Consider the following 26,768-nt stretch of genomic DNA (forward strand, 5'->3'; position numbering starts at 1 on the left):
CTGTATGTCACGGCGGCAACTGGCCACATGTAGCTACTGAACACTTGAGAAACTAATTTTTAACATTCCTGAATTGTAATGGATTTAGGTAGCCACATGTGGCTAATGGCTACCATACTGGACAGACATAGAAACCTCAGAAGCAGATGAAGAGCGGGAAGACTTGAAATGATCCCAAGCCGAATGGAGGCAGAGCCAGGGCCAAGCAAATAAATCACTTGCCCTCTCGGCCTCAGTTTCCCCACCTACCTACTAAATGCTGTTTTAGTGTTACTCATTAGCTGAAGAAATTTTCCTGGGGCTCCTGGTTCGGGACAACACACGGGAGCCCTTCCAGATGGATTTTTTCTTTTTTGGCCTGGGTGCGCGCCCAAGGGAAAAGTGGAGAGAGCTGGGATCCCGGAGGGCTTGGGCAGAGGCCGCAGGGTCAGGGTTAGGCCCCTGGACGCGGTACTGACTCAGACACAGCACAACCATGCCAGGCTGTAGGGGGAAGGCGTTCAGCGGGAAGAGGGAGGTGTGGGTTCATGTCCGGGTGTGGCCACGTCCAGCTCTACCTCAGGCTGAGCCTCCGTGTCCTCACCCGGAAGGTGGCCAAGATGCCTCCCTGGACAAGAGACGATTAAACAAATCATGGCGGCATGAAAAAAACGGCACTTTACCTCTGTGCTCTTCCTCCCCTAAACCTTTAACCAACCGTACTGTAATCATGAGAAAAACATCAGACAAATTCTAACAGAGGGGCATCCGATGATGTAGCTAACTGCAATCTTCACGATGGTCAAGGTCATCAACACTAAGTGAATCTGGGGGTGCCTGAGGGGCTCAGTCCTTTAAGCATCTGCCTTTGGGTCAGGTCATGATCTCTTGGTCCTGGGATCAAGCCTCCCGTTGTCTGGTTCTCTGCTCAGCAGGGGATCCTGCTTCTCCCTTTGCCCCTCCCCCCAACTCATGCGCACTCTCTCTGTCTCTCTCAAATAAATAAATAAAATCTTTAAAATAATTTAAAAAAAACAAGAGGGCCTCCCAACTCAGGGCTGTTGCAGAGACCACGTCAGTAGTCAATAGGAGAGCACCAATTACAAAATAGAACATACTACGGGAAATGTCCAGTACAGGTCGATCTATAGAGAGGGAAGGCAGATTAGCCGTTGCCAGGGGCTGGGGCAAATGACTGCTAATGGGAAGGGGTTGCCTTTGCAGGGGGTGGGGGGTGAAAACATTCTGGAACTGGAGATGGTGGTTGCATAGCAGTGAATGTAATAAATGCCCTTCAATTGTTCGCTTTACCTTATTTTTTCTTTAACTTTTTCTTTCTTTTCTTTTCTTTTTTTTTAAGTAATCTCTACACCTAACATGGTGCTTGAGTTCACAACCCTGATTACAAGGGGCATATGCTCTTTCAACTGAGGCAGCCAGCTGCTCCTGAATTGTTTGCTTTAAAAATGAAATGGTTAGGGGTGCCTGGGTGGCTCAGTGGGTTAAAGCCTCTACCTTTGGTTCAGGTCATGATCTCAGGGTCCTGGGATTGAGCCCTGCATTGGGCTCTCTGCTTGTCGGGGAGCATGCTTCCCCTTCTCTCTCTGCCTGCTGCTCTGCCTACTTGTCATCTCTCTCTCTTTGTCAAATAAATAAATAAAATCTTAAAAAAAAAAAAAGGTTAATTTTATGCTATGTGAATCTCTCCTAAAAAAATGCCATACAAACATTTGAGAAGACCCTCCCCGTTTTTTTTTTTAATTCTATGAGTCAGATCCAAGCCTTTGGAACTCCAAAGCCCAGGGTTTCCTTACAAACCCATGCTGGGGAACGGGAGAGGGGGTGGTATTAACAGAGTGGGGAAAAATAAAACATGTGCCTTAGAATCAGGCATGCCTAAGTTTGAGCCCCTGCTTGGCCATTTGCTGGCTGTGTGACCTCAGGCAAGTTACCTCACCTCTCTGAACTTGTTCACTCATCTGCGAGATGCATGACTGGTAGGGACTATTCACTGAGACCCACCATGGAGACCCAGGCCCATGAGAAGATGGGGAGACAATGGTAGAATTAGGTTGAGTGCAAAGGAGGTGGGGTGAGGGTCAAGGTTCCAGAACTCCAGAAATAATCCCTTCCATTAAAAGGTGCTAATGAAAAAAAAAAAAAAGTGCTAATGAAAATACATACACTACTTCCAAGGATCCCTTGCTGACAGGGTTTGCTTGTCAGGAAAGGTTATTCCTGTAACAGACAGAGTCAAGGCCAACTCAGAGCAGGTTCAAAGCAAAGCAAACACTACAGCCTTATCTTGGGGACATAGTGTGGGTATAAAGAGGGAGGCCATAGGTGACTTTAGTCCTTTCTCTTGCTCAGCAACTTGACAACAAAATGAAATTCCTTGTACTGGCTGCTCTGCTCACAGGTAAGCAAGTCTCCCCAGTCCCACCTCTTCAGTGCTAAGATCTCACTCTTCAGAAATGGGGGCCCCAGCTCACAGGGCTGGCTGGACCTGGAGCCTTTACTCAGGGCTCTCTATCAGGCTTAACAGCACCCATGCTGGGTTCCCTTAAATCCCCCCACAGCTCCAGCTTTTCAACCTTTAGGTCTGAACTCAGATCGCTCTCAGAAGGGCCTGTCTGCCCACCTGAGCAAAGAGAGACCTCTCTCCTTTCTCTCTACCATACAGCCCTGGTATGGAATCTTCCCAGCACCTACCTTTGCCTGCCATTTGTATCTTGGTTTTTGTTGATTCATTTCCCTTTTCAAAGCTTTAATTAATCAGGTAATTAATTAATTATTTTTAAGTAAACTCTATCCCTAACGTGGGATTTGAACTCAAGACCCTGAGATCAAGAGCTGCATGTTCTACCAACTGAGCTAGCTAGGTGTCCCACTTCATTTCCTTTTTATTCTCCACCCCCATAGAAGCATGCACTCCAGGAGAGCAGGGATAGAGCTGTTTGCGCCATTTATTGAATGAATGAATGAATGAATGAATGAATGAAATCAGATACATTGGGATTCAGATCTCACCTCATTCATCCAACCTTCTTTCATGCATTCCACACCGATATCTCAGAGGCTCCAAGGTATCAGGCTCTGGGTTGGGGCTGAGGACTCATAGATGAGCAAGCCGTGCTCCCTGTCAAGGGAACAGACACACACAAGCACGCACGCACACACAGGCGTACACATGAGAAGTGCTTTGTGCAAAGAGCTGAGCTGGCTGGATCAGAGACAGAGGAAACAGGGAGGCAGGAGAGAGGTCTGGAGATGGGCCAAAGTGGCCAGGTCACTCCCGTCTGCTGTCGGTGTGGAGGCTGCTCATAGGGGAGAGTGAGCAGCTGTCACCCTTCCTTCGTCCTGGGGTTTAGTTTTATTTTTAAGAGATGATACCGGTGGCTGATGGAATGGGACCCCAAAATTATATAGTGTCCTCTTCTCTTTAGGGCACCATATCTCACAAGGTATGGCTCTGAAAATGAGGTGAAGGGGCCCTGCTCCCTGTGTCTTCTGTGTCAAACTTTGTGCTACAAGGAAACTTAAAAAAACCCACCTTATTTATTGGATATTTATTAAACACCTACTATGTGCCACGTAGTTTCTTTAATTGGTGTGTTGATTATTTCATTTGCATAACTCATCATATACTTACGGAGTGCTTACTATGCGTCAGGCCCTGGGGAATTAAAATTGCCCAGAGGCTGGTCCTTGAATTTATGCTCTAGTGAGTGGGAGGCATTAAATAAACAGATACAGACTGCTAGAGGAATGAGGAGACAATGAACAGAAAGAAAAGTGATAGCAGAGGAGCCAGTCAGCTTGGGTCATCAAGAAAGAGGAGGTGGCATTTATTTATTTTTTTTTAAAGATTCATTTATTTATTTGAGAAAGAGGGAGTGAACAAGCAAGGGGAGAGGCAGAAGGAGAGGGAGAGAGAATCCCAAACAGACTCCACAAGTATGATGCCTGATGCAGGGCTCAACTCCATGACCCTGAGTTGAGGAACTGAGCCAAAACCAAGGGTCGGGCTCTTAACCAACTTCACCACCCAGGCGCCCAGAGCAAGTGGCAATTAAACCAAGATCCTCCAGGTTTTTTGAAAAGTGAGATGACAAGTGTGCCAAGCAGAAGAAACAACGGGTACATGGGCCTTGAGGCAGAAAGGAGCTTGTCCTGTTGAGAATGGTAGACCACCCAAGTCTCCTGACTATCCCTAACACTCTTGCGCCATCTCAACCCTGCCATTCCCAACATAACCCATTTTAGATTCCCTTTACCGTGTTCCAATTTTTCCACCCCCTAACACAATATCCGGTTTCCTTCTTTCTTTCATTTATTGCCTTATTGTTTTCCTCCTCCACTAGGATATAAGCTCAGTGAGGCTATAGACTTTCTACTTGCTTTTGGGTGCATCTCCAGTTCCCAGGGCAGTGACTGGGTCCGTAGTAGGTGCTCAATAAGTATTTGTTGGATAAATAAAGGGAATTCCACTGAAAACATATGTTCATGCAAAAACTAAGATGTAACTGTTAATAGCAGCACTATGCATCAGAGCCAAAATGGATAAGCCCAGATGTCCATCATGTGATGAATGGATAAACAGAATGTGGTCCATACATACAGTGGAATACTATTCAGTTACAAAAAGGAATGAAGTATTGTTATATAGTATAATGTGGATGAACCTCAAAGATATTTTGCCAAGGGAAAGAAGCCAATCATAAAAGGCTACATGTTGTATGATTCCATTTATGTGAAGTGTTCAGAATAGGCAAATCCATAGAGACAGAAAGCATTTTAATGGTTACCAGAGGGGAGAGGGGGAATGATTGCTAATGGGTACAGGGTGTTCCTTTGGGGGTGATGAAAATGTTCTGGAATTAGTGGTGATGGTTCCACAACCTTGTGAATATACTAAAAATCACTGAAATGTACATTTTAAGTGGTTAAATGGTAACTTTTATGTTATATGAATTTTATCTCAATAACAACTTTTTTTGAAGTTTTACAGAAAGAAAAAAATCTCTACTCGTATTACCAGGTTCCGGCATCCAGCTCTCTTCAGAGGAGGCATCTGGTGGGGTCCGGGGTGGGGGGCCAGAAAGCAGGCAGGCAGTGAGCAGGGCCCCTGGGAGCTGGCAGAGCTGATCAGGACGTATTTAAACTCTGGACGTGTCTTCTTGCAGTGACCGCGGCGGATGGGGGCATCAGCCCGCGGGCAGTGTGGCAGTTCCGCAACATGATCAAGTGCACGATCCCTGGGAGTGACCCCTTGAAGGATTACAATGACTATGGCTGCTACTGTGGCCTGGGTGGATCTGGCACCCCTGTGGATGAGCTGGACGAGTGAGTGATGGATCAGCAGGGAGAGCGGGGTGCCCGTGGAGTGGGAGGAGGGCACAAGCCAAAGATCTCACGAGGAGGCACAGAAAAGGGGTTTGCATATTTGCTAAAGATAACATATTTTCCCGTCTTGCCGTATAAACAAACATACTCCAAGAGGACCCTGAATCCAGTGCTCTATCAGGAGGAAAACCAGAGTGGAGATGTAAAGTAGGAGCGGGTGCTTCTGCCCTCCAGTGGCAGAACATCATAATACAAGACACCATAGCGATGATTCAATTGTCCTCTTCCAGCAATGGTTAAGACTCTCACCTCGTCTTCAGAATATATGATTGTATTATAAACTTGTGACCATTTTTTTAAAATTTTTATTTATTTATTTGACAGAGATCGCAGGTAGGCAGAGAGGCAGGCAGAGAGAGAGAGAGAGAGAGAGAGAGGGAAACAGGCTCCCTGCTGAGCAGAGAGCCCGATGCGGGACTCGATTCCAGGACCCTGAGATCATGACCTGAGCCAAAGGCAGCGGCTTAACCCACTGAGCCACCCAGGTGCCCTCTTGTGACCATTTTTAAATCGCCTTCAATAAATATGATCAAAGGACTTAAGTTTTTTCAAGCCACAGGACCAATATCTTCCAGAGCATGTCAGCTTAATCATCCCTCCATTTTCCCGAGGCTGACCTGCTTCCCGGCACCAGCCTCAGCTCTGTCCATCCCCCTCTCCAGGTGTTGCCAGACCCACGACCACTGCTACTCAGAAGCCAAGAAACTGGACAGCTGCAAATTCCTCCTGGACAACCCTTACACCAAAGTCTACTCATACTCATGCTCTGGCTCTGAGATCACCTGCAGCGGTAGGTTGAATCTTTCGTTGGCTCTTCTCCACTCAGTAGATAAGGGAGGAAAGAATAGTAATGAGAGCCACCATTTATCAATCACTTCATTGGTGCCAGGTGCTCCTTGAATTCAAGGTGCTCCTTGAATCCTGGCAACACCCTAGGCGATCAGCATTATTATTATACCCATTTTACAGGTGACAAAACTGAGGCTCAGAAAGCTGAGCCAGTTGCCATGGGGCACACAGCTCATAAATGGTGGTGTTTGGTTTTGAACATAGGTCTATATGACTCCAGAGTCTCTGCTCTTAACTGCCATGCTACTCAGCTTCGTTATTTCATAAAAAAATGCTCAGAACTACCATTTATGAGTTCTTTATTACATACCAGGTATAGATGAGATAGGTTTTAATGACCCCATTTTACAGGTGAGGAAGCTGAGACTCAAAATAGCTACTTGCCCCAAATCACACAGCTTCTAAGTGGTAGGGCTTGCATTTGAACTCAGTTGTTTCTATATCAAAGGGTCTGGTCTTAACCACTAAGTTGTGCAGAGCTCCTGATAAAGTACGTCCCTCCAGGGAGGCGGCTGTGAAGAATAGAGGTGAAGGGTATTGTCATGCTAGGTCAGCATTCTGGTTTGCACTACTCTCTACTATGCACCCAGGTCCCACTTTTCAAAACTGTATATACAACGTTGGGATAACCACAATTCAAATCTAGGAGGCCAAGAAAAAAATTACCAGGACTCCCACCATTCTTCTCCCCCTGCTTGTGCTCTCTCTGTCAAATAAATATATGAAATCTCTTCTAAAAGAAATTATTGAATGTAAGCAGAGGTACATAATTAAATTGTAGTTAACAAAATTGAAATTCATTTTAAAAGTTATTGTTGTTGTTTCTTTTAGTTAAAAAAGTAAGCAAGGTCAAAGTAATGTAATTTCAAACTCTTCAGAAACATATCATAGAAAGGAGAAGTTGCCTATAATCTTACCTCCCAAAACAAACAGTTGGATATATTGCCTTTCATTTCCATCCATTCATTCATTCATTCATTTATAAACAGTTCCTCATTGACAGTTTTTTAAAAAAAAATTATTTATTTATTTGACAGAGAGAGACACGGTGAGAGAGGGGACAGAAGCAGGGGGAGTGGGAGAGGAAGAAGCAGGATTTCGCTGAGCAGGGAGCCCGATGCAGGGCTCAATCTCAGGACCCTAGGATCATGACCTGAGCCGAAGGCAGACACTTAATGACTGAGTCACCCAGGAGCCCCAACTTTCATTTTCCTTTAATTAAAATATCTTGAAGGGGCACCTGGGTGGTTCAGTGGGTTAAAGCCTCTGCCTTCGGCTCGGGTTATGATCCCAGGGTCCTGAGATCAAGCCCCACATGGGGCTCTCTGCTCACCAGGGAGCCTGTTTTCTCCTCTCTCTCTGCCTGCTTGTGATCTCTGTCTGTCAAATAAATAAATAAAATCTTTTTAAAAATAAAAATAAAATATCTTGGAAACATTTCTACATATAGATGTACTTAATTATTTTTTTTAAGATTTTATTTATTTATTTGACAGAGAGAAATCACAAGTAGATGGAGAGGCAGGCAGAGGGAGAGAGAGGGAAGGAGGCTCTCCACTGAGCAGAGAGCCCGATGCGGGACTCGATCCCAGGACTCTGAGATCATGACCTGAGCCAAAGGCAGCGGCTTAACCCACTGAGCCACCCAGGCGCCCTTAATTATTTTAAACATCTATATAATATTCTACTGTAAGAACATTCTATAATTTTTAAAATATGTGCTATAGGGGCGCCTGGGTGGCTCAGTGGGTTAAGCCGCTGCCTTCGGCTCAGGTCATGATCTCAGGGTCCTGGGATCGAGTCCCGCATCGGGCTCTCTGCTTAGCGGGGAGTCTGCTTCCTCCTCTCTCTCTCTGCCTGCCTCTCTGCCTACTTGTAATCTCTCTGTCAAATAAATAAATAAAATCTTTAAAAAAAAAATAAAATATGTGCTATAAAATAGAGAAATTGTCTTGCTAAACTTCAGTAAGGTCAAATGTATAATACTTCATTCCTTGAGTATATGCTTTAGTTTTTTTCATATTGTTTGCCTATGTTATCAGAGATCTATAGCTATATGGGTTTTAAAAGCTTATTTTAAGGGATGCCAGGGTGGTTCAGCTGGTTAGGTATCTGTCTTCAGCTCAGGTCATGATCCCAGGGTCCTGGGATTGAGTCCCACATCGGGCTCCCTGGAAGCCTGCTTTTCCCTCTGCCTGCTGCTCCCCCTGCTTGTGCTCTCTCTGACAAATAAAATCTTTTCTTTTTAAAAATTATTTTTATTTATTTATTTGACAGAGAGAGACACAGCTAGAGAAGGAGCACAGCAGAGGGAGTGGGAGAGGGAGAAGCAGACGCCCTGCAGAGCAGGGTGCCCGATGCAGGGCTCGATCCCAGGACCCCAGGATCATGACCTGAGCAGAAGGCAGATGCTCAACAACTGAGCCACCCAAGCGCCCCCCCCCCGACTTTTTTTTAAAAAGAGCTCATTTTAAGTTAAATAGACGGAACTTTCCAAAAGGCACCTATCACATCTGGGATTGCCAGATTAAACACATGTTGCCCAGGGATGCCTGGGTGGCTCAGTCCTTAAGCACCTACCTTTGGCTCAGGTTATGATCCCAGGGTCCTAGGTCTGAGCCCCGCATCAGACTTTGCTCAGCGGGAAGCCTGCTTCTCCCTCTCTCACTCCCCCTGCTTGTGTTCCCTCTCTCGTTGTCTCTATGTCTCTCAAATAAATACATAAAAATCTTAAAAAAAAAATAAACCCACAATGCCCAATTCAACTTGACTTTCAGATGTACAATGAAGTTTTTAAATTCTACATTCCAAACATCACATTTATTGTTTATCTGATATTCCGGTATTTTTATTTGCTAAATTTGTCAACCCTAAATTTGTATCAATGGAATGGCCACCAGATTATTCGTTAATTCTTCCTGACCCACATGGGACAAAGCAGGATCTGCCTTGGCTCAGTCCTTTCGTCTTGCTCTTTTCCAGACAAAAACAAAGACTGTCAGGCCTTCATCTGCAACTGTGACCGTAATGCTGCCATCTGCTTTTCAAAGGCTCCATATAACAAGGAGCACAAGAACATTGACACCAAGAAGTACTGTAAAAGTTGAGTATCCCTTCTGGAAATCACCATCCCTACATGCCTCATTGCCTTCACCTTAGCCTGTGTCCTCTAATAAAGCACTTTGATGAAAGGCCTCCGTTTGGAAATTGTTTTATTCTCTGTGTCTCTAAGTATCTCCCTAGTTCTTTATAAGCATCATTCCTTCTAGTCTTAGAAATTGATGTGGGGGGGTATTTTTAGGAAATGAACACCATGAGTCCTGAATACTGATTAACAAGCACTGATTATTTACTCTGTGCCAGATTGAACTACATAATATAACCTCTGAAGTAATATATCCTACCCCTGTTTCCTTATCCCCAGGGCTGGGGGAGAGAGACAAAAAAAAAAAAAAAAAAAAATCCCTTTAACAATTTTTTTTGTAAGATTTTATTCATTCATCTGGCAGAGAGCAAGAGAAAGCACAAGCAGGGGGAGCAAGCATAGGGAGAGGGAGAAGCAGGCTCCCCGCGGAGCAGAGGGCCCTATATGGGGCTCCATCCCAGGACCCCCGCCAAAGACAGATGCTTAACCGACTGAGCCACCCAGCCTCTCCCCTTTAACAATTTTCCAATGAGCATCTGCTGGGTGCTTATTAAAGGAAATGGAATATACAGTGGCAGAGATTTATTTTTTTATAAAGATTTTTATTTATTTATTTGATAGACAGAGATCACAAGTAGGCAGAGAGGCAGCACAGAGAGAGGGGGAAGCAGGCTCCCCGCTGAGCAGAGAGCCCGATGTGGGGCTCGATTCCAGGACCCTGGCTGGGATCATGACCTGAGCCGAAGGCAGAGGCCTCAACCCACTGAGCCACCCAGGCGCCCCGTGGCAGAGATTTAAATGAAAAAACGGAATTGTGAGTATTCTGAATTAGCGATTACATCCCAGCAGCCACAGCGTCTTCACAGTGCTTAGCACATCTCACACGCTCATTAAATAACTGTTCAGCGAAGACATCTCCTGGCGCCAAGGTTTGCGGCAATCGAGGAAAAGCCACGTGGCTATATTTACCTCTTAAGATCACGTGATCCCGAGCCCAAAACCGGCATTTCCTTGCCCGCAGGGATTTCAGAATAGGAAATGTGATTGGGTATCTTTTGGACACGTGGTACCCGGTTCCTCCTTTTTTTCCCCTGACACTGGGGAAAAGCGGCCCAGCCCCCGACCCACCTCCGCGCCGTCCAGGCTCTGACCCCGCCCCCTCGCGTGTTGGCGTGAGCCGGCGCAGGCGCAGTGGTCGGTAACGGTTGCTCCAGCCCACGTCAGGGTGAGGTGGCGGCGACGGCTCCTCGCGCGGCTTCCTGGGTCCTCGGTGCGCTGTTCTCCATGGTCAGAATCCGGCGGGAAGGAAAGAGTGGGCGGGCCGAGTGTGAGAAAATAGCGAACTCACGTGGGTATGACGTTGGGGTCCACCTTCCTGCGGTGCGCGTGCCTGTGGGTGTGTCGGCCCCACACGCGCCCCTTCCTCCCCAGCCCCATAACGGTTTCCGGTGGGGAGCTGCTCCAGGGCTGCCATCCCGGAGAGGGACGAGGGGGCCGGGAAGCTAGGGTGCGGGGAGCCAAACCGGTGCGAGGAGAGAGGCGAGTGGATGTTGGGCGAGCCATGGGCTTCTGTGCCCAAAGTCCCCATTTTCGAAGAGGGGAAACAGAAGGTGAAGGGATTTGTAGCTCTGACCTCCGGTTCAATGCTCCCCCTTTTCTCGCCTGGTGCTTGCCTGTTCATCGCTCAGGACCTAGTTGGGGGTCACCTCAAGAAGTTTCTTGAGTCTTGCCCTTCTTCGCTCCCAAAGTGCAGTTGCGCAGTCACCTCACGGGGATTCTATAGATCATTAAAGAAAGGGAGTTCAGAACTGGAGGGACTGGCCTTGGTTACTGGCCGGGTCACCCCAGGTGACCTTGGGCTAGTCACATAAAATCTCCAAGCTTCAGGATCTTCATCTTTCAAAAGAAATAATAGTGTGCAGATCATAGGGTTGTGGGAATTAGGTGAGCCAACGCCTTGTAAAATGCTTCCTACAGTGCTTGTTCCATAGTAAATGTTCCATAAATAACTATTTTCCCAAGGGGAAGGAGAGGCAAGGATACTCTTTATTTTCTTTAGAAAGGCTTTATTCTTCAGGTAAGACTTGGCTTTTGTAATCTTCTGAAAAAAGACGACAGACACACAAAAAGGAATGTAGCTCTGGAAGAGACCCATGCGAGTCTAGTTGAAGTCTTCAGTAGAGGACAGAGTTTTAGCCAAGTGGTCATGGCTGACATTTGCTTACTGTGTGCCAGGCACTGTGCTAGGAGTTTCAGATGCATCCCTACCTTTCTTAATCTTCCTAAAAACCCAGTGAGGTAGCTACTGGTATCCTCATCCAAAGGGACTGGAGATTAATCACTTGCCCAAATTCACATAACTAGTAAGTAGCAAGACAGGGACGGAAATCCAGGTCTGTCTGTATCCTAAGAGTTTCAATCTATATCCCTTTTCTAATAGAGGAAACAGACACACACTCACTCTCCTTTCTTGGACGAGATTAACTCCTCCCCACCCCCCTTTCACAAAGTGGAATTGATCTGTTTAGTGACATAAAGATTAAATAAAAAATCTGGATCTGAGCACTATCTGGAATCCCAAAAAGGATAATATATCTGGAATTAACTATTTCAATTAACCGATAACTTATACCCCATTCCTAGGAGCAGGGATTTTAGCACTGAAAGTCCTGCAACCCAGGAAACCCCCTCAGTACTGGGCAATCTGGGTCAGTCAGTACCCTACCTAGGAGTGTTGAATTTCCTATTGGTCCTTAATGGATCCTCTCAGGAAAAGTTTGGCATTCACTGACTGAAGACTGACCCTTACGCATGGCCAAGCATTTCTTACTGGGTTAAGTCATCGAGTGAGCTGATAATGTGTTGTGAAATACTTTGCATAGTGTTTGGGATATAGTGTGCTCAATAAATGTTATTATTTAAGGGAGAGCTAAAAGATAGATAATTTATGACAGTATAAAAGAAGGAATATAAGTTAGTGGGAAATTGGTTTTGAGTGTTATGTACTTGTTTGCCTTTGTGACTTCTACTTACTAAAACTGTGATAGCAGAGCAGAGCCATAAAAGCAGTTGAGGAAGGTCATGCCCACAGCTACATGCAGCTACAGCTAGAAGGCTGTAACTGGGGCAGTGACAAACTGATAGCACCCACTAGTCAGTTTGTTATTCCAACAGAGGACACTTATAGTGGGTTAGGAACTGCCATGCTGGTAAAAAGCAAAAAGTGAGATGTGAGATCTTTGCAGAGTTTGTCCTGGGACAAATTTTGGGGGAGGAATTCCACCTCAGGAGGAACTATGAACAAAATGAACATTCCTAAGGTCCTGAAGACTTGGTTTCATGAATCATGCCAGCATTAGGAGGTAGAGCCTGCCTCCCTCCCTGGCAACCTAACCTGCTCCCCAGGGCCTGCTGCAGCTTAATCATTCCTGGTATCCTTGGCCAGTTGTACTGCTGGCTTCTAATTCAGGCTTCTTTCTAAACATAAGCCTCAGACAAATAGGAGGCAGTTGTTCAAAAAGAAAAGAACTGGAAGGATAGTCTTGGATCTAGTCCTGGCTCTGAAACTATGTTGTATGGCCTTCAGTAAGTCTGGATCTTAGTTTCCCTCAAAATAAAATGAGGGGGATGCATTTAATTTGCTCTCATTCTGTCTCATCTCATGCATGAATCTATGACATTCTGTGTAGAGAGTAAGGATGGAAAATAGCACATTTTCTGTGAGCCACTTGAAGCCAAGAGATTGTATCTTTGTCGCCTTAGTACCTTAATATAGTATCTGTAACTGATATAGTATCCCCTGATGAAATTTGGGGATGAGAATAGCTTGAGATCCGAAAGACCCAGATCTGAATACAATTACTGGTACTGACTTTTGGTAACTGAGCAAATCTGATTCAAAGCACCTTAGGATCCTCTGCAAAAAAAGCTGAAATGAGATTTACAACAACTGTACACTCTTCCGAATAAGCGGCTATGGGAAAACATACAGTTGTGCAGATGAAGAGAACTCTGTTGGTTTCAAGATCCTGGATTATCCCTGTTAACTAGAATTTACTTCCTAGGCAGGTGCAGGATGAACATGTATTCCTTGCCCTAATTTTAGACAAAAGACTAGCTAGGAAAGGCTATGACTCTTTCATCCGCTTTATTTTTTTATGAGATTGTGCTGAAAGCTTTAGCCTGGTACAGGCTTGCTGCCTTACTTGGCAGAAACAAATCAGTTTAAGAGCCCACATGTTTCCTCTCTACAGACCAGGTTCAAGGCAAATGTCTCATTCTGGCAGCTGAAATCCAGCAGAAATCCTCCGAGAACTGTGTTATAAAGCCCATTCTCTTTTAGCTGATTAAAAAAATATAAACCTACAGCCCACATACCCAGTGTGCTATTAAAAATATTCCTTTATTCCTTCGTTCATAAAAAATTCACTCATACCATTACTCATCTTTAAAAAATATATCAAAATGTTTCAGTTAGAGACACTTAACCATTTGTAATTATAAATGAAGTCATTTTCTTCTCCCCTCACCCCCCACCTTAGTGAGATTCCTGGGTTAGCTAGCACTCCAGAGACTGTTCTGGCCTAAATTATTTCCCAAGCTGTTTCTTCCGCCTGGTGAGATAAAGAGCAAATGAGGGCAGTTTTCCCCTATCCAGAACAGCCACTGCTTTGAAAAAGTCTTGTCTTCAGGGTCAAATCTCATCAGTCACACTCAAACCTGCCCAGTTCAGAGAGGGGCTGGAGAAAGATGTCAGTTTGCTGCCCTCTACAGGCTGCATTCAGTGAGCTTTGATTAGGTAGAGGAAGAAGGGAGGAATCCTTATCACAGATCTGAAAAGAAAGGAAACAAGTTAATGCTGAATAAGCCCAGAGTGGGTGGGGGTAATGGTTGTGAACATCAGCCTATCATTCAAAAAATAAACAGCTTCTGTGGCGTGTAAAGATGGCCACCACATCTAGTTAAGTGAAAACAGGATAAGATAAAACATGAACAACCTTGGGGCGCTTGGGCGGCTCAGTGGGTTATGCCTCTGCCTTCGGCTCAGGTCATGGTCTCATGGTCTCAGGGTCCTGGGATCGAGCCCCGCATCCGGCTCTCTGCTCAGCAGGGAGTCTGCTTCCTCCTTTCTCTCTCTCTGCCTACTTGTGATCTCTCTGTGTCAAATAAATAAATAAAATCTTAAAAAAAAAAAAAAAAACTTTAAAAAAAACAAACAAATAAACAAAAAAAACATGAACAACCTTGATTCAATTTTTGTAAAAAAAAGATTTGGTTATACCAGAATGTTAAACTTTGGTTATCTTGGTGATGGGATAATGGGTGATTTGTATTATATTCTTTTTACTTAATTGTGTCATTTTTTTTTAAAAGATTTTATTTATTAGAGAGCACAGCAGGGGGAGTGGCAGACAGAGGGAGAAATAGGCTCCCTGCTGAGAAAGGACTCAAGTCCCAGGACCCTAAGACCACAACCGAGCTAAAGGCAGCCACTTAACCAACTGAGCCACCCAGGCATCCCTTATCTGTATCATCTTGATGTTCTATAATAAATATGTAGTATTCTGGTAATAAGAACCTAGTTTAGGGGCACCTGGGTGGCTCAGGGGGTTAATCCTCCACCTTCAGCTCAGGTCATGATACCAGGGTCATAGGATCAAGCCCCCATCTGGCTCTCCACTCAGCAGGGAGCCCCGCCTGCCTCTCTGCCTACTTGTGATTTCTATCTCTGTCAAATAAATAAATAAATAAATAAAATCTTAAAAAAAGAAGAAGAAGAAGAATCTAGTTTAAAAAAATGTATTAAAAAGCCGGCAGCTGGGGAGGGGGGTTGCTCCCGGGTGGCTCAGATGGCTATATATCTGCCTTCAGTTCAGTCACAATCTCCAGATCTTGAGATTGAGCCCCACATTTGGCTCCCAGCTTAGCAGGGAGTCTGCTTCTCCCTCTCCCTCTGCCTCTCTGCCTGCTTGTGCTCTCTCTTCCGCCCTCTCAAATGAATAAATAAAATCTTAAAAAAAAAGTTGGGCGGGGGGCGCCTGGGTGGCTCAGTGGGTTAAAGCCTCTGCCTTTGGCTCAGGTCATGATCCTAGGGCCCTGGGATCAAGCCCGGCATTGGGCTCTCTGCTCGGCGGGGACTCTGCTTCCCTTCTTCTCTCTCTGCCTACTTGTGATCTCTGCCTGTCAAATAAATAAAGTAAAAATCTTAAAAAAAAAAAAAAAAGTGGGACGCCTGGGTGGCTCAGTTGGTTAAGCAGCTGCCTTCGGCTCAGGTCATGATCCCAGCGTCCTGGGATCGAGTCCCACATCGGGCTCCTTGCTCCGCAGGGAGCCTGCTTCTCCCTCTGACTCTGCCTTCCACTCTGTCTGCCTGTGCTCGCTCTCACTCTCTCTCTCTCTGACAAATAAATAAAAATCTTTAAAAAAAAAAAAAAAAGTGTGTGTTGGGGCGCCTGGGTGGTTCGGTCGGTTGAGCTTCCAGCTATTGATCTGGGCTCAGGTCTTGATCTCAGGCTTGTGGGTTCAAGCCCCATACTGGGCTCCACTCTGGGGTTGGAGGCTACTACTTTAAAAAGTTTGTATGCTAAGGGGGTTTCTTTGGGGCTAGTAATGTTCTGTTCCTTGATCTAGATGCTATATGTCTTCATCAAACTGTCTACTTATAATACATGCTCTTCTCTGTATGTATAGTATACTTCAGTTAAAATCGTTTTTGTAAAGTGCTTATACAGGAACTCATTCACTCAAAACTCAAAATGGGGCAGCAAGTTTGGAAGGTAGTTTGGCAGCTGCATACAAAACTAAACATACTTTTATCATATGATTCAGCAATCTTGCTTCTTGCTATCTACCCTAAAGAGTTGAAAACTTATGCCCAGCAACTTAATACATAATTGCCAAACACTTGGAAACAACCAAGATGTCAGTAGGTGAATGATAAATACTGTGTGAGTGCCCAGGGCAAAGGGACATGTTGGACTCTCTGTACTTTCTACTTAACTTGGCTGTGAACCTAAAACTACTCCAAAAATTAAAGTCTTCTTTTTACTTTTAAAGATTTTATTTGTGGGGCACCTAGGTGGCTCAGTGGGTTAAGCCTCTGCCTTCGGCTCAGGTCATGATCTCGGGGTCCTGGGATTGAGCCCCGCATCAGGCTTTCCGCTCAGCAGGGAGCCTGCTTTCCCCCCCCCTCTGCCTGCCTCTCTGCCTACTTGTGACCTCTCTCTCTCTCTGTCAAATAAATAAAGAAAATCTTAAAAAATAAAAAAAGATTTTATTTATTTGTGAGAGAGAGCAAGAGCACACAAGCAGGGGGAGTGGCAGGCAGAGAGAGACACGGACTCCCCGCTAAGCAAGAAGCCCAACAAGGGATTCGATCCGAGGACCCCCCCAGGATCATGACCCAAGCCAAAGGCAGCTTCTTAACCTACTGAGCCACCCAGGTGTCCCAAAGTCTTTTCTTTTTTAAGTGGTTGTACTTCTCTAGCAATATACTAAAAACTATTGAAGTGTACAAATTAAATGAGTAAACTGTATGGTTTATGAACTGTATCTCAACAAAGCTTAAGTGGTTGTATTCATAGATTAAAATGGATATGAAGTAGAACACATGCTACAGTAGGGATGAATCTTCAAACTATTATGCCACATGGAGAAGCCAGTCACAAAAGGCCACAGATTATATGAAACGTCTAGAACAGTCAGAAATAGATTAGATGTTGCCAGGGACCGGGGAATGGTGGTGGGGTTGGGAATGGGGAGTGACTGCTAATGGGTACAATGTTTCTTGTTCGGATGATGATATTCTGGAATTAGACAGTGGGGAGTAATGTACAACTTTGTGAGTGTACTGTAAGACAACTTCGAAAGAGTGAACTTTATGGTACGTGAATTATGTCTCAATAAAGCTGTTATCTTTTTAAAACAGGGGAAAGAAAGCAATGGCAGATTTTGAAAGATTATCTGGGTGGCTCAGTCAGTTAAGCATCCAACTCTTGATTTCAGCTCAGGTCATGATCTCAGAGCTATAAGATTAAGCCCTGCCTCTGCTGGAGCTGGGCGTGGAGCCTGATTAATATTCTCTCTCCCTGGGATGGGATGGGATGAGCACCTGGGTGGCTCAGTGGGTTAAAGCCTCTGCCTTCAGCTCAGGTCATGATCTCAGGGTCCTGGGATCGAGGCTCTCTGCTCAGCGGGGAGCCTGCTTCCTCCTCTCTCTCTGCTTGCCTCTTTGCCTACTTGTAATCTCTGTTCTGCCTACTTGTAATCTGTCACATAAATAAATAAAATCTTTAAAAAAAAAAAAGATTCTCTCTCCCTCTAATTAATTAGTTAACTAATTAAATAATTATATGGATTAGATAGAGAAAGATAGCACATACACAGAACTAAAAATCATAGTCTTTCAAACACTATATATAGCTTAATGCACATTAAAAAAAATGAGTTTTAATTAAGGGGTGCACAGGGGGCTCAGTTGGCTCAGCAACCAACTCTTGATTTTGCTCAGGTCAGGATCTCAGGGTCAAGGGACTGAACTGGGAGTGGCTCCACCCACACTCAGTGGAGAGTCTGCTTCTCTCTCTCTCCCTCTCCCTTTGCCCCTCACCCCGGCTCACACTTTTTCTCTCTCTAAAATAAGTAAATAAATCAGCGGGTTAAAGCCTCTGCCTTCGGCTCAGGTCATGGTCCCAGGGTCCTGGGATTGGCCCCGCATAGGGACCTTTGCTCCGCAAGGAGTCTACTTCCTCCTCTCTCTCTGTGCCTGCCTCTCTGCCTACTTGTGATTTCTGTCTGTCAAATAAACGAATAAAATCTTAAAAAAAATTATTTTTCAATTAATGGGACACCTGGGATGGCTCAGTTCATTGGGTGCAGACTCTTGCTTTCAGCTCAGATTATCTCAGGGTTGTGAGATCAAGCCCCAAGTCCTGCTGTGCACTCAGCGCGGAATCTGCTTGAGATTCTGCCCCTCTCCCTCTCCATCAGCCCCTCCTCCCAGCTCGCATGCCGGCACTCCCTCTCTTCTCTCAGATAAATAAATAAAAATCTTTTAAAAATAAATAAATAAAAATTTATAATAAATAAATAAATGAAATAAACAAATTTGTTTTAATTAAGAATAGACATACATTAAGCAGCCTAGAACTTCTGGGGTGCCTGGGTGGCTCAGTGGGTTAAGCCTCTGCCTTCAGCTTGGGTCATGATCTCAGGGTCCTGGGATCCGGTTCTCTGCTCAGCGGGGAGCCTGCTTCCCCCACTTCTCTGCCTGCCTCTCTGCCTACTTGTGATCTCTGTCTGTCAAATGAATAAATAAAATCTTAAAAAAAAAAAAAAAAGCCTAGAATTTTCTGTATTTTGTTAGTGCTCTCAGTTGAATGGGAACTGGAAACTGTTATCTAAAAAAGCATTTGGGACGCCTGGGTGGCTCAGTTGGTTAAGCAGCTGCCTTCGGCTCAGGTCATGATCCCAGCGTCCTGGGATCGAGTCCCACATCCGGCTCCTTGCTCTGAGGGGAGCCTGCTTCTCCCTCTGACTCTGCCTGCCACTCTGTCTGCCTATGCTCGCTCTCGCTCGCGCTCTCTCTCTGACAAATAAATAAATAAAATCTTAAAAAAATAAAAAAATAAAAAAATAAAAAAAATAAAAAAGCATTTACCTTTAACAGCAGGATTAGAGTGAAAGTCTGTTTCTGGCTCAGGAGCATCAGGCTCTGGTCAGTGTGGGTCTATCAAAGGCAGCAACTCTCCACAAGGAGAATCCAGTTTCAGACATGCCAAGTCATCCGACCGTGTGGGCCCAATGTTAAGTATCGCGATTGGAAGCTTCTTCTCTCGGGCAGTGAGAATAAACCTATAGCCGGAGTACACCTTAAAACAAGAAAACACAGGTGAGAACTCTCGATGCAGGAAGAAATAAACCAAATACGGAGCCTCTCCGGAGGTCTCCATCCCAAGTCAGATACCTGCAAGGACGATCCCACCACCAAGAGGGAGTCGGCTTCTTTTACACGCCTACGCACAAAGTCAACCTTGTCAGGGTTCACTGTGTCCCCGAAGAAAACGACGTCTGGTTTCAGGGGGCCTCCACATCGAGCGCAGGATGGGACCTGAAAGCTCTGCACCTGCTCCTCTGTGAGAAAGACGTCGCCATCAGGAGCCAGGCCATGGGCCTCAGCACTCCAGGTGGGGTTCAGGGCTTCAAAACGCTCCTGCAACGCTCTGCGGGGAATCTTTTCACCACAGTCCAAGCAAAGGACCCTGAAACCAAAGAAGCTGACTCAATGGTTGGTTCCGAGGAGGCAGGAAGCTGCCAAAGATGTCTCATCTCCAACCATTTTTAACTCCTCCAACAGCGCTTGCCATTCCCAATGTGGAATCTTTTCCCCATGTTAGGAATACCTTCTCGTGACCTCTAAGTACCACCATTTCTCACTTTCCTTCTACTGCCAACCCATAGAACAAGAAATGTATATCTGTTTTCCTTACTCAGACTCCTTGCTTACCCTGTTGGCTCTCTTTTTTTTAAAATTTTATTTATTTATTTGACAGATAGAGATCACAAGTAGGCAGAGAGGCAGGCAGAGAGAGAGAGAGAGGCGGAAGCAGGCTCCCCGCTGAGCAGAGAACCCGATGCGGGACTCGATCCCGGATCCCCGAGATCAAGACCCGAGCCGAAGGCAGCGGCTTAACCCACTGAGCCACCCAGGCGCCCCATGTTGGCTCATTTTTATATCCTTAGACAACTGCAGATGACTTCCTTTGTGCCCATACCCATGCTTTTCCCTCTCCTCTCCTTCTCTGGGGTGATGGTCGCTATCACTGTCTCTTTAAAACACTCTTCCCCCTGGTGTCTTTACCCAGTGTCTTCTGTTTCTCCTTTTTTTTTTTTTTTTTTTTAAGATTTTATTTATTTATTTGACAGAGAGGGGGAAGCAGGCTCCCTGCTGAGCAGAACCTGATGTGGGGCTCAATCCCAGGACCCTGAGATCATGACCTGAGCCAAAGGCAGAGGCTTAACCCACGAGCTACCCAGGCGCCCCTCTCTTTCTCCTCTTACCTCTCTAATCATGAGCTCCACAAGAGCGAGAACTTTGAGTCCTTTGACCACTGTGCTATGCTCACCACTAGAACAGTGCCTACAGACAGTGGGCATTCTCTAAATAGCTGCTAAAAGAAAAAACAAAAGACGGTTTAGTTGGTTTCTTCTCTACTCCTCAATCTTCCAGCCAGTTTTCTTCTACCTTCTCCACCCTGGGGACTCTCCATTTTCACTGCCACGGTGCCTCTGTGCTGACAGTCCTCTCCCCATATAGGACTCCACTCCTGGCCTCTCTCCCAAGCTCCAAGTCATCTTGACTGTCCTGTCCAGCTTACCTCTGTCTTCACCCACCTTCCCCAACTTCTCCAACACTGTCCTTTCTCCAGTTACTTGGGCAGGAACCCTTGGAAAAACTTGTTACTCATTTTGCTCCTTTTTATCTAGTCAGCCTTCAGATTATGTTGATTATTTTACTTAAAAGGCCCCCTATGAGGGGCACCTGGCTGGCTCAGTTGGTGGAGCATGTGATTCTTGGTCTCAGGATTCTGAGTTCAAGCCCCACCTTGGGTACAGAGATTATGTAAAAAAATACAATCTTTAAAAAAAAAAAAAAAGGGTGCCTGGATGGCATAGTCAGTTTAGCATCTGACTCTTGGTTTTGGCTCAGGTCATGATCTCAGGGTTGTGATATCAAGCACCATGTTGGGCTCCACGGTCAGTGGGAAGTCTGCTTGAGATTTTCTCCCTCTTCCGCCCCCAACTTGTGTATACACACACACACACACTCCCTCAAATAAATAAATCTTTAAAAAACAACTAAAGGCCCCCTACGAAATGACAAGAAGTCTTGGATTTGTTTTACAACATTTTAAGAGACAAGGAGAGAGAGGGTAAAGTAGACATGATAAAATCTTTATATCTGAGTGATGGTACACGGGAGTTCATTATGCTACTTTCCTTTTAGGGACATTTGAAATCTTTATCATGCAAAGAAAGTTTTAATGGAGCCATGGCCATCATTAGCTCTTGAATTCCCCTGATACCACCTGGGTCTAGGTCCTTTGGGCTGACCTCCCTGAGTCCTTCTAATTCTGTGTGGCTTTCCTCAAATGCTCTTTTTATCATACTGCTTTCTTGCTCAGAAACCACTAATATTCCCCTTTGGTCTCTCACGACAGGCCCAAATTGCACTGCACTATTTTCAGATGCACCCATGATTTGAGTCTAGCCTTCCCAGACAATCTGATTTCATAGTAACTCTCCACATAGGCCAAGCCAGACTCTCTGGGCTCTGCAAGTCCTCTTCATTTAGAAAGCCCTCTCCCTTCATTTGCCTAGTCAGAACTGAGCTAGGCTTGGGGCGCCTGGGTGGCTCAGTGGATTAAGCCGCTGCCTTTGGCTCAGGTCATGATCTCAGTGTCCTGGGATTGAGCCCTGCATCGGGCTCTCTGCTCAGCAGGGAGCCTGCTTCCCCTTCTCTCTCTGTCTGACTCTCTGCCTACTTGTGATCTCTTTCTCTCTGTCAAATAAATAAAATCTTTAAAAAAAAAAAAAAAAAAAAGAACTGAGCTAGGCTTAAGCCACATCTTTCCCATAAAAGCCAAAAAGTTACTCCAAACTTCCCTAAATCTGTTTCTCTGAACTTACAAAACATGCCTATCAAGGACCACATAATTTAATAATTGTGTGGAGTTGTTTGTTAAACATGTTCTTTTTGGATCCCTCCCCCAACCCCCAAAAGATCACAAAGTTCTCGTATATAAAGTAGACCATGTTTTATAGGTTGGCTTTGACTCCTCCCTACCACCAAGTAGCACATGACATGTTGTGGGCGCCCAATAAATATTTTATGATTGGCAAGATCTCTGGGGCTTAAAAATAAGAAAATGGTTTCCAATTAGCTTCAAGTTATTGCCAGGGCTACATGTCTTCCTTCCATCAGTATTACGGGGTTCTGACTATATGCCAGGCTGTACTGTGTTCTACGTGTCTAGGCACCAGAGATCTACTGGCTTATAGCCTGTGCTGTTGGCACTTTGCTCATAGTCCCCACAAGACACCCTATAGGCCACTTGCACACAGTTCCCTTGTAAACAACTTCCTGCATCTCTCTTAGGGTATTCACTGGCCAAGGAAGCCTCCTCCAGAGTTGAAGAGTCAGTGTTAAGGACTTAATTCCCCTAAACTGGCCCTCAACCAGTGAGGGATGGGACATGATGGACAAATGCCCCAGCTTCCTTGACTTTCAGTGAGACAGTTCTGAAGCTTGCTCTGGACAGAGGGTTCCTCAAAGGATTGAGGCTCAGTTCCCCAAAGCAGCAACCCATTCCTTAATTTACCCTTTTCTTGGCTTTTCTTCCCTACCCTGTTTCATGTCCCCACTGAGTTTGTTCCTCTGTGAGTTTGCTGGGATCGACTCCAAAATAAACAGTTTGCTCCAAATCCTTTCCTCAAAGGCTAATGAAAACCACAATGATCAAGACAGCCAAGGTTTCTGCTCTTTCGGAGCACACATTGCTGCATTCAAACTATTTGGAACTTCCTGCACCTGTGCATGCATCCGTGGAGTTCTGTCAGGCGCTGACTCCCTGCTTTCGTGTGCAAGGCATCCACATTTTGGGTCACCAACCAGTACAGCTTTCCAAGTCGCTCCCAATTGCTCAAAGCCCAATGTGCAGGGTTAGGCTGGAGGGAGGAAAATCGAGGCCAGCCTACAAAGTTTCTTGCCCAGTACCGCTGGCGGACTGGAGCACTCCGTAGAAAATCCCCGTGCTGAATGGGTTTCTTGTCAGTGCGGGCGTACAGTCCCACCTTTTCTGACCTGTAGTCTGGGATCCCCGACTCAGTGGAGATTCCTGCCCCGGTCATCACTAGGAGTCTCTTGGAAAGAGTGATGAAGCGCTGTAACTCTTTGACCTTCTCAGGGTCCAGAGGAGGACTTGGTGGCACAAATAACCCAACGGATCCACGTGAGCATTGCCGGCTGACATTCACCACCCAGCGGCTTTTTGCTGCCCTGAAAGTCAACCCACAACTCATCCTCATTCTAGAGAAAAAAAAAAACCTGATGTGAAAAACCGGGTTTTAAAAAGAAAAGCAACCAAAAAACCCAAAACAAACAAACCAAAACAACTACAAAAACTGAGGCAACCATCAACCAATGAATGAATAAATAAAATGGGGCATATCTATTCAATGAAATGTTATTTACCTATAAGCATGAAGTTTTTTTTTTTTAAGATTTTATTTATTTGACAGGCAGAGAGCGAGCACAAGCAGCGGGAGCAGTGGGCAGAGGGAGAGGGAGAAGCAGGCTCTGTGATGTGCATGGAGCCCAAAACGGGACTCGATCTCAGGTTCCTGGGATCATGATCTGGGCCAAAGGCCGAGGCTTAACTGACTGAACCGCCCAGGCACCACATGCATGAAGTTCTGATATATGTTACAACACAGATAAACATTAAAAACATTATGCTAAGTGTAAGAAGTCAGCCAAAAAGGACAAATACTGTACGATTCCATTTATATAACTTGTCCAAAGTACACAAATATATAGACAGTAAGTAAATTAGTAGTTGCCAGCGACTAGAAGGAAGAATGTATCAGAACCTTAGTGTTTCAGGGCACCTGGGTGGCTAAGTGGATTAAAGACTCTGCCTTCAGCTCAGGTCATGATCCCAGGGTCCTGGGGATCGAACCCCACATCCAGGCTCTCTGCTCAGCAAGGAGCCTGCTCCCCCTGCGTGCCCCCGTCCTCCCCGTCTCTGCCTGCCTCTCTGCCTACTTGTGATCTCTGTCAAATAAATAAATAAATAAAATGATTTAGAAATAAATTTCTTTTTTTTTTTTTTTTTTTTTTTTTTTTAAAGATTTTATTTATTTATTTGACAGATCACAAGTAGGCAGAGAGGCAGGCAGAGAGAGAGAGGAGGAAGCAGGCTCCCTGCTGAGCAGAGAGCCCGATGCGGGGCTCGATCCCAGGACTCTGGGATCATGACCTGAGCCGAAGGCAGAGGCTTTAACCCACTGAGCCACCCAGGTGCCCCTAGAAATAAATTTCTTATGGGCGCCTGGGTGGCTCAGTGGGTTAAGCTGCTGCCTTCAGCTCAGGTCATGATCTCGGGGTCCCGGGATCGAGTCCCGCATCGGGCTCTCTGCTCAGCGGGGAGCCTGCTTCCTCCTCTCTCTCTCTCTGCCTCTCTGCCTACTTGTGATCTCTGTCTGTCAAATAAATAAATAAAATCTTTAAAAAAAAAAAAGAAAGAAAGAAAGAAATTTCTTATAAGGGGTTCCTTAGTGCCTCAGTTAAGCATCTGCCTTTAGCTCAGATCATGGTCCCAGCATCCTGGGATGGAGCTGTGGGTTGGACTCACTGCTTAGCGGGGGAATCCGTTTCTCCCTCTCCTTCTGCTGCTGTGCTCGCTCGCTCTCTCTCTCTCTCTCACTTACCGTCTCTGTCAAGTAGATAAAAATCTTTTTAAAAAAATTTCTTATAGATTTCAAAATATTAATGGCCTACTCCCAATATATTTTTTAAATCCTTTAATAGCTCATTGTTATTCCATCTAGACTACATCTAAAGAGTCTCCATTGGAGGACTACCTTTTTTTTTTTTTTTTTAAGATTTTATTTATTTATATGTCAGAGAGAGAGAGAGGGAGAGAGAGCGAGCGAGCACAGGCAGAGGCAGAGGGAGAGGGAGAGGGAGAAGCAGGCTCCCCGCCAAGCAAGGCGCCCGATGTGGGACTCGATCCCAGGACACTGGGATCATGACCCGAGCCGAAGGCAGCCGCTCAACCAACTGAGCCACCCAGGCGTCCCCAAGGACTACCTTTATAATTTTAGTTACTAACATCCCTTGGGAGACTGTGTGTTCCATAAACCCACTTCCCATTTTCTAAATAAGTACTTCTTCATAAACTAAAGAGCACATTTCAGGGGTGCCTGGGTGGCTCAGTCGTTGGGCGTCTGCCTTCCATTCCAGTCATGATCTCAAGGTCATGGGATGGGCCCCAGGTCGCGCTCCCTGCTCAGCAAGAAGCCTGCTTTCCCTCTCCCACTCCCCCTGCTGTGTTCCTCCTCTCTCTGTCCCTCTCTCTACTAAAAAAAAAAAAGTAACAAAGAGTGCACCTGAATTCTAGTTTGCTAGGTGTTGAAGTCGTTGCTCAGACATTTCAGACTTAGCTTTTTATGGCTCCTTATTTATTAATGTAACTAAGCACATGCACATCTTTTATTCTATCTCTCCCATATTCTATTAGTGTACCCTGAATCGCGGACACAGCAGAATAGAGGGGTCTGGCAGGACATTCTACCCCAACTTTCTAGCTGTAAAAACAAGGTTTCAACATATTATCTAACATAGTGCAGAAATTCTCTAGTGATCACACCCCGTATGTAAACATTATTTTATGCCTGCCTTTTCAGATCCAGGTTCAGGACCCTGATTTCTCTAGACATTCCACAGCAACACGTGAACGGCTAAACAAATCTGGTCTGGATTCCTGAGACCAAAGGGCTGGGGAAACCCCTCTGAAAACACGCTCTATTAGAACTGCAGCTCCCTGCCAGGTTCCACCAAAGGGCAAAGAGTTAATATAGTACCCCTTACAATATGCCCCTTACAACAAACACCTTCAAGAAACCCGAAGCTCACCCAGAACACACTCACCTTTCACAGCTTAAACGACACTTTACGACTGACTACTTTTGCATTTGGGGAAATGTAGTTCATGAAGAGGAAATGCTGCATAAAAACTACAAGTCCCACAATCCTCCGGGCTTCACAGTTTAGAGGCCCAGATTGTCTAGTAGCGCCACCTGTCTGCGTTTCAGGGTCAGAGATTTTGAACCTTGGTTCGAGATGGGCGGCTGTCTTCTAAACTAACACAGTGTCCCTTTGAGAGAAATGGTTAGATTTTCCACACCGGAGTGCTAAGCGCAAAATAATACATCCAAACAGCACTAAGTTAGGAATTCATTCTTAAGATAGAAGCTGTAAAGGTGCCTGGGTGGCTCAGTCCTTAAGTTTCTGCCTTTGGCTCAGGTCAGGACCCCAGGTCCTGGAATCCAGCTCCGCATGGGGCTCCCCGCTTAGCCAGAAGCCTGCTTTTTCCTCTCCCACTCTCCCTACTTGTGTTCCCTCTCTTGCTGTCTCATTCTCTCTCTCAAATAAATAAATAAAATCTTTTAAAAAATAGAAACTTTAATAATGGATTTAGACTAGACTCATACTCAACTTTAGTGATTATGATCCTTTGCACTCACCATGAGGAAATCAAGTTTCCACCTTGCAGCAGTTTGTGAACAAATATCTGAAAAACTGATGTTTTTGGAGTTTATATGAACA

The 26,768-nt window shown here is 45.3% G+C and overlaps 2 protein-coding genes across 3 annotated transcripts; one reads left to right on the forward strand and one right to left on the reverse strand.

Moving 5' to 3' along the window:
* The first annotated feature begins 2,243 nt into the window (after window positions 1–2,243).
* PLA2G1B (phospholipase A2 group IB) lies at window positions 2,244–9,425 on the forward strand. Its single transcript, XM_059139753.1, has 4 exons — window positions 2,244–2,398; window positions 5,166–5,325; window positions 6,048–6,175; window positions 9,217–9,425. The coding sequence occupies exons 1-4, from the start codon at window positions 2,365–2,367 to the stop codon at window positions 9,339–9,341; spliced, it is 447 nt and encodes a 148-aa protein (XP_058995736.1). The 5' UTR covers window positions 2,244–2,364; the 3' UTR covers window positions 9,342–9,425.
* A 4,084-nt stretch (window positions 9,426–13,509) lies between these two features.
* On the reverse strand, window positions 13,510–26,163 carry SIRT4 (sirtuin 4). Of its 2 annotated transcripts, none has more exons than XM_059140000.1 (5): window positions 26,091–26,163; window positions 23,241–23,465; window positions 19,344–19,638; window positions 19,038–19,248; window positions 13,510–14,211 (listed from the first exon to the last, which is right to left on the reverse strand). In XM_059140000.1, exons 2-4 carry the CDS (start codon window positions 23,462–23,464, stop codon window positions 19,096–19,098), a joined length of 672 nt encoding a protein of 223 aa, XP_058995983.1. In that variant the 5' UTR covers window position 23,465; window positions 26,091–26,163; the 3' UTR covers window positions 13,510–14,211; window positions 19,038–19,095. The 2 variants fall into 2 exon arrangements, with proteins under 2 accessions (XP_058995983.1, XP_058995982.1); XM_059139999.1 differs by having other exon boundaries at window positions 22,968–23,465.
* Between the last annotated feature and the right edge of the window lie 605 nt (window positions 26,164–26,768).

This window comes from Mustela lutreola, chromosome 11, assembly GCF_030435805.1.
Source record: "Mustela lutreola isolate mMusLut2 chromosome 11, mMusLut2.pri, whole genome shotgun sequence".
In the NCBI taxonomy this organism is placed as follows: Eukaryota; Metazoa; Chordata; class Mammalia; order Carnivora; family Mustelidae; genus Mustela; species Mustela lutreola.